Source organism: Diabrotica virgifera, chromosome 10 (assembly GCF_917563875.1).
Source record: "Diabrotica virgifera virgifera chromosome 10, PGI_DIABVI_V3a".
Taxonomy (NCBI): domain Eukaryota; kingdom Metazoa; phylum Arthropoda; class Insecta; order Coleoptera; family Chrysomelidae; genus Diabrotica; species Diabrotica virgifera.
The window spans coordinates 103,698,470-103,712,422 of record NC_065452.1 but is presented as its reverse complement, the minus strand read 5'-3'; the positions used below and the strand labels follow the sequence as shown (position 1 = coordinate 103,712,422).

At 31.3% G+C, this 13,953-nt stretch overlaps 1 protein-coding gene across 1 annotated transcript in view; it reads left to right on the top strand.

Moving 5' to 3' along the window:
- Nucleotides 1–1,514: 1,514 nt before the first annotated feature.
- LOC114335624 (putative inactive tyrosine-protein kinase Wsck) overlaps nucleotides 1,515–13,953 on the top strand; it is a 106,344-nt gene continuing 93,905 nt past the window's right edge. Inside the window, exon 1 of the mRNA XM_028285886.2 lies at nucleotides 1,515–1,927. Within this exon, the coding sequence (XP_028141687.1) occupies nucleotides 1,758–1,927 (170 nt within the window). The 5' untranslated portion in view covers nucleotides 1,515–1,757. The remainder of the gene's footprint in view (nucleotides 1,928–13,953) is intronic.

Sequence of the window (13,953 nt, the reverse complement as noted above, 5' to 3'; positions counted from 1 at the left end):
TATTTTAAAAATTTTTTTGGTGGTTTTTCGCTAGAAAAAAAAACTACAAATGTTATAAGGTGTTGTGGAGCTTTCGAGTTAGCTTTAAGAGGTCACGACGAAAAAGAAAATTCAGAAAATAGAGGCATATTTAAGGAGCTGGTCAATTTTAGCGCCGAATTAGACAACGACTTAAAGGTTCATATTATTCAAAGTACCAGATCTTTCAAAGGTCTACCTTCTCCGGACATTTAGTTGCTTCTAATTTATTTATGTCGGAGAAGTTTTCTGCTTATAAGCATCAGTTCTCCGAATCATTTCTTAATGAACCATGGAGACAATTTTAATTTTTAAGCAAAACTCGGTTTAAAACTGAATTAGAAGTAGGTACTGTATTAGCGAGACGAATTAAGTACTACCTCTGGGGCTGTTTCGCTATCGGTTTTATTGTAGAGGGAAGGTTTAAAAAACACATTTGAAGAAACTATTAAACTTTTAAGTATTTTAGTTACCATTCCTATATCAACATCTGAAGCAGAACGCTGTTTTTCGATGTTTACATCGAAACCTAGTGCTTTAGGTATGCTATCTGCAGAAAAGCATTTTGTAAATTGTATTGATAATTTTAATTATATAGTCATTGAAAACTTTGCAACCAAAAAATAGAAGAATGAACTTCATATATCGTAAACTTTAAAAGTGACATTACAAAAATGTGTGCATATGTGTGAATAATGAAATAGTATTATTTTTATAAATTGGTAAATAGAGACTAAATCGTAATAACAATTTTCAAGCACTATCAGCAGTAAATGCTGGTGGTAGCTTAAGAGGTTTTTATTATTAATTAATTTACGGAACTGTTTTGATCAATGTTGGACAATTGCTTGGCACCTCAGATCAATAAACTTAAGATACGTACATAAGATAAAAGTATCCGCGCATATTTTTTTTAGTTTTTGTTGTCAGTACACCTTTTTTTGAGAATATCGTGAATCCGTCACTAACAATTTTGGCGGCTGCCCGAGTTGTGGCACTACCTTCTTAAAGTGGTACGAGCCGCCACTGAATTCACATTCACTCTATGAGTATTAGCCAATAATTTTGCTTATGTATTTTTAAATTTATTTATGTATACCTCGTCCAATTTACTTACCGTTGCACGTCATCCGCGCCATAGCCTGTGACACGATACCAACACGAAATATTTAGGCGGTGAGTGTGTTCTTTTTTAGAATCAAAATGATTCTAAAGGGGAACACACCTACTGCCTAGATATTTCGTGTTGGTATCGTGTCACAGGCTATGGCGCGGATGACGTGCAACGGTAAGTAAATTGGACGAGGTATATACGTCTATGGATAGTTACTGTATACAACAAATGCAAAACTCTTGCCTGCATTTTTGATACATATACAAATAAGTTACAAACGTAAAGAAACAGAGTTGTTGCAGAAAGTATGCAACCCAAACAACATTTTCATACTCCCACTCATTTTTTCGGGTGGTGTGATGATGTCAGTTGGTAACTGAATTTTTAAGTAAAACATAACCTCAACCAAGAGACCTAAAAAACTAAAATATTTATTTATAAATATATTTATATATTGTTGATTAAACTTATCACGTTGGAAGAAGTAAATCTGTTTTTGCAAAACATAAGTTGAACCATTTGAAGACAAACATGATAAACCCATGTAAACAAGGTTAGAATGACTAATCTTAGTTTCAAATTAAAATTAAAGCATTTCACATAAGACTGATTAGTAGTATTGAAGATGTTGAAGTTCTTGTTAGCGATTTATATGGTACATATTGTATTTTCCTTCGAAAATACATTTCTTGGTTGCTACAATGACATTTCTCCTGGAAAGAGGATTCCTTCTTCTATTGGACAGAATAGAGCAAAACCGGAGTGTATCAAAGATTGTTTTTCAAAGTATTATAGGTGAGTAGTAGCTTATATAGAAATTGTTTGTAAATTGGATGGTGTACTGCAATAATAGTCTAACCCCCATATCTTTTGTTCAGAGTAAATGAGCATAATGTATCCAAACTAAATACACAATAGAAGAGGCTCAGCTTGTTATTCGTGCTAGATCTAACCTTGAAGGAAGACATATGTACATAGAACAGGACCTAACAAAAATGCAGGCAGATGCTGAGGCTAAGGTTAGAGCTGAATTTAGAACACGAGTAACTAATGGTGATAAAAATATTCATATTGTGTACCATCAAGGTGTTCCAAAGATTATTCAAAAAAACTAATTAGCTCTCCAAACACAAATAGTATCTCTGTTTATTACCAAAATACACAAGATTTAAGAACTAAGTTAGGTGATCTTTTGCATAATATACCAGCATGTCAACATGACATATATGATATGTCTTGACAGAAACTTGGTTACATAATGGCATTAACGATTCTGAACTGAGCTTTACTGATTTTAACATATATCGTTGTGACCGCTCTGCTAACACCAGTTTCTTCAAGAGAGGAGGAGGAGTGCTAATAGCTGTACACAAATCAATACCAAGTACTAGTCTCCAAGTACCAGATAGCATTGAACAGGTCTTCATTAAGGTTGGATCCATTGTTTTTAGTTTTATATTAGGAGCAGTCTATTTACCTCCCAACTCTCCGGCACAGATGTATACCACTTTCTCTGAAACACTGGACTCGCTCGCTCTATTGATGCCTAAGTTAAGCCTACACATGGTTGGTGATTTTAATTTGCTTCATGCTCTCTGGCAAAATGGTTCCTTTAGTTCTGTTTGCGACTGCAGGTGGAGCATCATTACAGGAAGTGTCTTGCATCCAGATTATGTCAAATGTTTGCAGTTTCCACAACCTTTTCCAATGTAATCATCATGTTACAATACACAACAGTCTCTTAGATCTTTTCTTGACAAATGACCACCTAGCAGAAACAGAGCTAGCAGACTTTTTTGTGGTTCCTCCAGTCGTTCGTCCATTACTCTTAACCTTTAACTACACGCATCTGGTGTATTTTGTATGCCAGATATAAGAATTCTACTGCAAATATATTTAAAAATTTAATTTTTGACCTTGTTTATCACTCTATCCTATCACTGGAATGTGCTTTACAATTTGGTTTTAGTTTCGTTATAATCGGCGTTCTGGAAAGATCGTAATTTACAGTTTATTATTTGTTGTTTCCGGTGGTGGACAATATACACCACGATTATATTAATCTAAGTAGTAATATAAGTACATATTTCAATTGTTTTTTAGTCATCATGGCACAAAATATATTTTTCTTTATAAACAATACCTTTTCTCCTGTAAAAAATCACATTTCAAAAAATTTTTTATTAGTAATTTTATTTATCATGGAATCTAGTTATTCCATGATTCCAGTTATAAATCCCAATTGGCTTACTGAGAAGGAACTCCAAGTATTCACTGATGCCGAATAAGGTTTATAACAAACAACTAAGTGTATTTAACAAAAATAAAATAAAAAAATCTGCTGTTTTTAAGTGTATTTTCTTGTGGCGTATAAAGTATGCCATGAGCGTAGTTATGTTATAACTTGATGCGTGGGTAGTTAAAGGTTAATTACCATTAAATGTAACCTGACTTACGATGAACCTGGACTCGAGTTTGATGGTTACTACGGAGATTTCAGGTCTGCAAACTATCAGAATATTTCCTTATTCCTAGACCAGTATAATTGGGACATTTTGTTTATTAACGCGAATCTCGAGTCTATGTTAAATATATTTTATGAAATTGTTTTTATAGCTATAGATAAATCTGTACCATTGAAGAAGTTTTCAGCCAGAAAATTCCCAATATGGTTCTCTCAGGATCTAAAAAATTTTATCATCTTAAAGAAAAAATTACACAAAAAATATAAGTCGACTGGTTCTTTGAATGACTATTGGGAGTTTTCTAGGGTTAGACAATTGTGCAAGGATCTGACTCAGTAATGCTACGCACAATGTGTTCAGTCTACTGAAACAACTATATCTTCTAATATCAAGAAATTCTAGTCTTTTGTTAATAACAAAAGAAAAAATAGTGCTTTTCCTAATGGACTTTTAAATATCTCAACAAATATTTTACCTCAGGCAAAGATATTGCAAATTTGTTTGCTGATTATTTTTCCACAGTTTATTCTCAGAATAATCTCAATATGCCCAATCATGAACTATCTTCATCCAGTACTCATATCACTAATCATAAAATTTTAATATCAGAAATATACGCCAAACTCTCTTCTCTTGATATCAATAAGGGCCCAGGCACTGATGGTATACCTCCTTTGTTCTTAAAGGAATGCAGTTTTAACCTTTCCAGGCCATTGTATTACATATTTAATTGTTCCCTTCAAACTGGTGTTTTTCCAGATTACTGGAAAAAAGTTTTCTTAAGCCTATATTTAAAGATGGGGATAAATCTCTTGTTAATAATTATCGTCCTATTAGCGTCCTTGATGTGATACCCAAAGTGTTTGAGAGTCTGGTTTGTGACTTTTTCCAACTGATTTCTCCAAGGCGTTCGACAGGGTGTCTCATAGTATGTTGGTCCATAAGCTCAGAATGATTGGTGTTGATGAACCATTGATTTCTTGGTTTGGCAGCTATTTGTCTAATTGTAGACAGATAGTGAAAATTGGTAATTTTCTTTCCAAATCAATTCTTGTTTTTTCAGGGGTTCCTCAAGGATCACATCTTGGGCCTCTTCTGTTTAACATTTTTATAAACGATATTCACGAATGTTTTTCTTCTTCTTTTTTTTTTGCTGTTTGCCAATGACTTAAAATTGAGCTGTCTGATTAAATCTCCCAATGACTGTGATAAACTTCAATATGAGTTAATCAATTTGTTGGACTGGTGTACAAGAAACGGGATGAGTCTGAATCCATCTAAATGCAAAGCCATTACATTTTTGTATGGTCACCTTTTTATGGTGAGCAAATTGAGACCTTGTGTCATGTTGAGCATAAATTCCTTAAACAGATTGCTTTCAAACTAAACATCTTGGACAACTACAATGATGCAGATTTACTTGCTACATTAAATATGCCACCCATCTATGCGTCATAAGAAGAGAGATCTTATTACTTTTTACAATATTCTGCATGGTAGAGCTGCTGCTTCTTCTTTGCTCAATAAAATTAATATACATGTTCCATCTAGACCTACCAGATCTATAGCTAGTTTCCATTACCCTATACATCGCACTAACTATGGATTTAACAACTTCATTTCAAGAACTACCAGACTAGCCAATCAATATGATAACATAGATTTATTTGCAACCTTTGGCTCATTCTTGCGTCAGGTTTTGTGTACTGTGTACTCTTGACTTGAGTAATGGATATAGATAACTTTTTGTATTGCATTGTATAATAATACAGATTAACTTTTTGTATTGCTTTGTATAATAATACAGATTAAATTTTTGTATAAATAACTTTTTGTATTGCATTTGATATAGATAACTTTTTGTATTGCTTTGTATAATAATACAGAATAACTTTTTGTATTATAACCGTAGATGTAGTCAGTGTTATGAATTTATAGTTTAACATTATTGTAATTGGGCTTGTCCGTTGATAAATAAAATAAAATAAAATAAATAAACAATAAAGATGGACTAGGAATAAACAAACCAAGACACATTACTAACAGTATGAATGTTACAAGGAGCACTCCCAAATCATGATGTTAACTTTCTCGCCGCCAAGTGTAACATTAATGTACACTCTCTATTGACAAGCGCGTAACATTAATGTACACTTACAGTGTTTCACTTAGCACACTGGTATAATTTTGGCGCACGACGAAATAATCTAAAATATGATTGGCGGTGAGAATGTTAATAATGTATCATCATCATCATCATCATTGACTCTACAAACCATGGTGGGTCTTCTGTTGCAGAATGACCTCCCATTTCTTCCTATCCTTTGCCTGGGTTTTCCAATTTCGCACTCCTAACACTTGCAAGTTGTCTTCCACCTGGTCCTTAAATCATGCTCTGGACCTGCCTCTTCTTCTCACTTCATCCACTCATGGCTATGAATGTGTTTCGACTGCCTAGCCACTGCAGCCTGTTTATTTTGATAGATCTACCAATACTAGGCTCACTATAAAGGCAGTAAAGCTCAAAATGACAGTTTCTACCCCATAATCCGCTTTCCTGCATGCCTTTATAGATATGTCTGAGGAGTTTACGTTCAAAACAGCCTAACCGTTCTTCATCACTTTTTGTTATCGTCCACGTTTCTGACATGTATGTGAGAACGGGCTTGATTAGAGTTATTTATATCAATATTTTTGTGACTATGTTTGATGTTAGAAGTTTCTTTAATCCATAGTACACTCTATTTGCTAGATATATACGTCTGTTCTGTTAATTTCTTCAATTACTGTATTGGTTTGATTGATTTGTGAGCCTAGATATATGAACTCTCTTACTCCTTCGAAAGTATATGTTCCAACCGTCAGATCTTCAGTTTCTGCTACTTGATTATTATTTGAGACCTTCATATACTTAGTTTTATTAATATTAACTTTACATACACTAGTACAGTATTGCCCAAAATAAACAGTACTGAAACTGAAACACACATGTCTCTTTGTGCGCGCTGTCATATTCAAATTAACTAGTATAGACCTGTCAAGTAATCCTTAAACAATTAATTATTAAGGCCTAATTGTTAAAAATGGTGTTAAGTACAGAGGAGAAAGTGTTTCTTGTGGAGCATTATTTTCGCTCATACGGAATCAGCCGACGTAATAGTGCAAGTCTGCAATACATAAGTATGTGTCAATTCACACAACGGTTTAATAAACGTTCTCCAAGTAATGCTGTAATTTTCAACAACATTCAAAATTACAGCATTACTTGGAGGACGTTTATTAAACTGTTGTGTGAATTGATCACACACGTATCGCAGACTTGCACTATTAGGTCGGCCGATTCCGTATGAGCGAAAATATTGCTCCACAAGAAACACTTTCTCCTCTGTATTTAACACAATTTTTAACAATTAGGCCTTAATAAGTAATTATTTAAAGATTACTCGACAGGTCTATACTAGTTAATTTGAATATGACAGCACGCACAAAGAGATATCTGTGTTTCAGTTTCAGTACTGTTTATTTTGGGCAATACTGTATTTGTACACTCCTATTAATAATGGTCCCTTTTGTTGGTATTCCAGATTCTCTAATAGATTTCTCTAACTAGGGCAATGTTGAATAGAATGTACAATAGGCTATCTCCAAGTTATTTTCTTATCCAAGAATACGTATTAAAATATACTTCTTTTTTTATTTAATTGGTATAATAGTTTAGTTGATTTTTATTTTATGGGTTCGCTAAAAGCCGTCAAATTTTTTTATTTTTTGTTTTTCTTTTTTGGGTTCTTTGTTTTTATATTAGAATACTGAGATTACTCGTTTAATAAATAAACAGAGATTTACGTATTATGTATTATTAAGATTTATTAACACTTTCTTTTAGTATAGTTTGTAATTTTTTTTTATTTATTTTTTATATACTTTTATAACCTACATTATTTAGGCATATCTTATTAAATTGAAAGGCTTGCACTGTGAGTTCCTTGTGGATACCTATTACCTTTTATATTTCTTTGTACAAAACGTATACATACATATAGACATATTGATTCTATCTTAACGTTATTTAACTTTATTAATTTTTATTTTTTTTTTCCTCTTTTTAAGTGTTACTAGTTTAATTTAATTTAAAATGTCTATAACTGCGTATTACCAAAATTGTAGGGGTCTGCGTACCAAGACAGCAGAATTTATCCAAAATTTACATTCAGAGTCTTACGATTTTATTATATTAACAGAGACATGGTTAGCTAATGATATACAGGATGGAGAGTTATTTAATAAAAATTACGTTGTATACAGAAAGGACAGAAAGGGCCTAGCCGGGTAAGATGGTGAAAAGTGCCCCCAACCCAATCTAAATTCCATATAGGCCACTTTTTAGCACATATAGAGGAACTCACTTTCTGAAATTTTTAGCCCCCTAGGTGGTCACATGACCCCCCTAGAGCCTAATTAGGCTTTTTGTGTTTTTATTTTTTATCTCAGCCGCATTAAGAGCTAGCCAAAAACTTTATTTAAAAAAGTTGTAAGTTTTAAAAAGATCTATATGAAAAAATTTTTTTTAATTTTTTTGGCGGGAAATTCGAATTTTTAGAACAATTTTAAACTTTTAAATAAATCTGAAAAAAAAACTAAGACACTCGTTTTTACAAAAATTAATTGTAATGTGTATTTTTGCACAATCTTTCACCCTGAATTTTTTCAGATTTTTAAAATTGGTGAAACGTACCTTTAAAAATAAAAAACCGCATTTTTTCGGTTTTTTTTTCGTTTTTTTGATACAATTTTATACATATTTTTCAAAAAATTTAACACCGTCACTAGAATAGGTAAAAAACTGAAAAATAATTGGGATTTCCTTCATAAAAATTTTTTGTAACGCCATCCATTTTCAAGATACAGGGCGTTGAAGAAAACAAAATTTTACATATTTTTTACGATTTTGCCGAAACTACTGGCAACATTGTAATAAAACTTGGCGGGTTTTAAGAGGTAGTTATTGTGCATGTTTTGACATACAACTAAGGATTTAATATTCATCATTGGCGCGCATAGGGGTAATGGTCTGAACTTTTCAAAGAAAAAAAGATAGTACGCCACTGACATATTTCAAATTAACAATCATTTTTGAATTCCTCCTTCAATTTGCAATAAAAAATCGATCTTCTCATTTTTTCATACGACGCGTTGTTTTGCTGCAAAAAATAAAATATCTTAACGCTTCCAAAGTATTCGAATTAATTTTGATAATGGATGTATGAGTTTATTATGTATGTAGATGTAGAAACTACTAAAGGTTCGAATACTTTGTAAGGGTTAAGATCTTTTATTTTTTGAATAAAAATGGCGCGTCGTATAAAAAAATAAGAAGATACATTTTTTGTCACAAATTGAACGAGAAATTAAAAAACGATAGTTAATTTGAAATATGTCAGTGGCGTACTATCTTTATTCTTTAAAAAGTTCAGACCATTACCCCTATGCGAGCCAATGATGAATATCAAATCATTAATTATGTCAAAATATGCACAATAACCAGCTCTTAAATCCCGCCAAGTTTTATTACAATGTTGCCAGTAGTTTCAGCAAAATCGTAAAAAATGTGTAAAATTTTGTTTTCTTCAACGCCCTGTATTTTGAAAATGGATGGCTTTACAAAAAATTTTTATTAAGCAAACCCCAATTATTTTTCAGTTTTTTACCTATTCTAGTAACAGTGTTACCTTTTTTGAAAAATATGTATAAAATTGTTTCAAAATACGAAAAAAAAACTGAAAAAATGCGGTTTTTTATTTTTAAAGGTACGTTTCACCAATTTTAAAAATCTGAAAAAATTCAGGGTGAAAGATTGTGCAAAAATACACTTTATAATTAATTTTCGTAAAAACGAGTGTCTTAGTTTTTTTTTCAGAGTCATTTAAAAGTTTAAAATTGTTCTAAAAATTCGAATTTCCCGCCAAAAAATAAAAAAAAAATTTTTTCTTATAGATCTTTTTGGAACTTACAACTTTTTTTAATAAAGTTTTTGGCTAGCTCTTGATGCGCCTGAGATAAAAAATAAAAACATAAAAAGCCTAATTAGGCTCTAGGGGGGTCACGTGACCACCTAGGGGGCTAAAAGTTTCAGAAAGTGAGTTCCTCTATATGTGCTAAAAATTGGCCTATATGGAATTTAAATCGAGCTGGGGGCACTTTTCACCATCTTACCCGGCTAGGCCCTTTAAAAATTACAGGTAAAACAAGAGGAGGCGGGGTTCTTATAGCAGTAAGTAGAAAATTTAGTTCTTCGGAAATTCAGGTAGACACTCCTCTAGAAACCTTATTTGTAAACGTTAAGGTGTTTGGAAATACTATTATATTAAACTCTACATATATTCCTCCAGCATCTAAATTAGTTGTATACCACGAGTATGCTAATTTATTTGAACGATTGGATCAGTTTGTTGACAACAGTACATATATTTTATTGGCGGGTGCAGTGGTGTCATGGTGTGGGAACGCGTGGGAACGCCGTTCCCGCACTGGTTAAGAAAAGAAAAAAAATAATAGAGAATTTAGGTTTTGTAAACAAAAATTAGCAGTGCGTTCCGGCACTGCGTTCCCGCACTGCTAATTTTGCCATGACACCACTGGGCGGGTGATTATAATATACCACAAATAAATGGTATAAACTACCAGTTTAATGATCGAAATGAAGTAGAAAATATAATTCAATATTTAATGTTGTCGTATAATTTAAAATCATATAATAATGTCGTAAACATTGATAATAGGACACTAGATTTGATCATGAGTAATTTTTGTATCAAGGTCGAAGAAAGCATATCACCATTAGTAAAAATAGATATAAGACATCCTTCATTGGAAATAGAATTTAGTATGAAGAAAAGTAGTTTTAACAAATGTAATAATTTAGAAAGTAGATATAATTTCAATAAAGCAAATTTTAAGCTTATTTATGAATTGTTAAGGGACTTTAACTGGGAATTATTAGGTCAGTTTGAAAATGTTAATGATTGTGTGTCGTATTTTTATCAAATATTATATAATATTCTAGATATAACGGTACCAAAATTTAATATAAAACCAAAAAACTGCAAAATATTTCCGCCTTGGTTTAATAGTGATATTATAAGTGATTTAAAAGTAAAAGAGTTTTATAGGCGCAGAAGGAATCAATCAGAAGATTTTCAGGTAAAATACAGTGAAAAAAGAAAGGAAATTAAATTAAAAATTAAAAATGCATATAATGCTTATCTTGGAGATATACAGGGTAATATAAAACGAAGCCCGACACTTTTTTGGAATTTTGTAAAAAATAATAGGCAAACCAGCAATTCCGATGGTACTTTTCAGGTTGAGAATAGGGAGGTATCCGATCCTAAAATTATAACAGGCGAGTTCGCTGTTTACTTTTCTTCGGTCTATGATAATGATTCCTCGTATAATAAAGATGTAATTACCGAAAAAATGCGTGAATTACCCCTACAATTTTTTGATAATATTCATTTTGAGACGATTAGCACTACTGATTTAGAAAAAGCGTTTTATAAATTGAAACCGAAAAGGTCTTCTGGCCCTGACAATATTCCTTGTTATATTTTTAAAGGATGCAGGGATTGTTTGATGTACCCATTGATGGTAATATTTAATAAATCATTAAGCTCCGGTGTTTATCCAAACGAATTTAAACAAACCAATATTGCGCCAATATTTAAAAATGGTGATAAAAAATATGTCAAAAATTATAGACCAATTGCGGTCCTAAATTGTATAGCGAAAATTTTTGAATTCATTTTACATGATAAGTTGTACAACAGTTTTAAACATTTGATCTCAGCTGAACAACACGGCTTCTGTAAAAGGAGATCAGTTGAAACAAATCTCTTGACATTCGTTAATAAAGTAAGGGAGAATATAGACAATAAAATACAGGTAGATTGTATATATACAGACTTTGCAAAAGCTTTTGATAAAGTAAATCACAACAGTTTATTATGTAAACTAAAGTACTATGGAATTAGCGAACATTTATTAAATTTTTTTATCTCGTATCTAAGATTACGAACTCAGGTAGTATCATATAAAAGTGAATTGTCACACATATTTTTAAGTGGATCAGGAGTTCCTCAGGGATCTAATTTGGGACCACTCCTTTTTTCAATATTTATAAACGATTTACCTTCACAAGTAACATCCGATTGCTTGTTATACGCAGACGGCTTCAAACTATTTCGTAAAATCGAAAACATAAATGATTACTTAGAGCTTCAAAATGATATAGATAATATTTGTGAGTGGTCCTTACGGAATAAGTTGTTATTTAACTTATCAAAATGTAAAGTATTAACATTTAACACAAATAAAAACCCTTATCATTATATATATTTTATGCAAAATTCACAGTTAGAAAGAGTGACTTCTGTATGTGACCTCGGCATTTGTTTTCAAATTGATTTGAAATTTAATCAGCACATAAATAATATTGCTAAAAAATCGCACCAGTTACTAGGTTTTTTAAAGAGGACAACATATGCATTTACAAACACTGAAATAATACAATATTTATATTTTTGTCTAATGCGTAGTAAACTTGAATTTGCTAATGTAATATGGAATCCTGCACAGATAAATTTAAACCGTTCTATAGAAGTAGTCCAAAACAAATTTTTAAAATATTTGTACTTTAAAAAACATAGAACCAATCCCGAATATGCTTCATATGATCCTATTAGAAAAGAATTTGGTATAATAAAACTTGAGTATAGAAGAAGAGTTTTTGCCATTACGTTTCTTTTTAAAATATTGAATTATTTAATCGATAGCTCCTATCTTATGTCTCAAATAAACCTTTATGTAAAACCACGTAGTATACGCCCTCGTCAACAGACTTTTTTGGTAAATGATGATAGACCGATAACTCGACTATGTAATATACACAATGACTTCTTTTTTTCTGTAAATATATTTGACACAAATCTACCAAAATTTAAGCGTAAAATCAAAGGGATATACACTAATGATTAAATGTTGTCAAATTAGTACCTCACTCTTAATATTATCACATACTTATGTTGAATATTTTATTTTAAGTTTGTGTTAACATCTATATATACTTTCAAAAACAAAACATCAAAAACCAACCAAATATGTAGGTAAATACTTGCTGTCTTGGTGAGCTCCCTATGCACGAATAGGTATACGCAGGTTATTTCTGTTCTTGATATAAATGCACTTTTTTTTCTTTTTTTTTATTATTAAACGTTTTTTTTGTTTTTTTTATATGTATACGTTTACACCTTATAATATTTATAATATTTAAGTTCTTTACGTTTTTTCTTTTTTTTTGTTATTTGATTTCAATATAATCGTTGTAATAATGTATAGAAACATGTAATTAGGCTTTGCCTGTTTGTTTCTTAAATAAATAAATAAATAAATCTCCTTGTTGAAGTCCTGTGTGTGTCTGGAAAATTATTGATATTCCATTTTGCACTCTAACCTTACACTGGACTGTTGAGAACATTACTTTCACCAACCTCACTAAGTGTATTGGGATATTAAATTCTACCATGGCTTTGTATAGTACGTTTCTGTCTACTCTGTCATAGGCACATCTAAAATCCACAAACAAATGGTTAACAATGTATAAACATACATAATATATTTCATAAACTATATAAACAGACATCTTAGCATAATACTAGCATACCTTATCAGTTAGTATAGTAGTCATTTTATGTGGAAGAATAATTTACTATAACTTAGTTGGACCACTGTGTTCTCAGTGTTAAAAATGTTTAAAATCAAATTAATAAATGTTAAAATGGTTTTCCAACAACATAATAATATAATAAACTAAATTTCTTATTATAATGAATTGAATTATTTATTTATTGATTGATTTGATATTGGGGAAAACCCCGTTAACTGGTACAAAAACAATAGTTAAATTCTTAAACAGGTTAGATCTTATAACTAGGTCTAACTAAAGGTAAAGAAAATCAAAAGTAATTCTAATTCTATCTGACTTAATGAATCTTAGATCATTGAGCTAACTAGTTCATAGACTATTATAAATATAATAAATTATTATAAATATATCGAGCATAAATAACACTCTGCTGCACATTTAAAACAATGAAAACATGCTTACAAGATTTGCAATAAGCGTCTAACCCACATATGTTATGAAAACGAGGATTAGACTACATCCAAGTTTCGCTATACAGCCGCTCTTTATACGGCATTTCGCTATAACTACCCTTTCTGTCTGCCTTTCTCCACCCAATATTTCTTGTTGTGAAAGTCTTTCCAATATGTGCGTTTCATGTTATTCTTGCGCCAAGT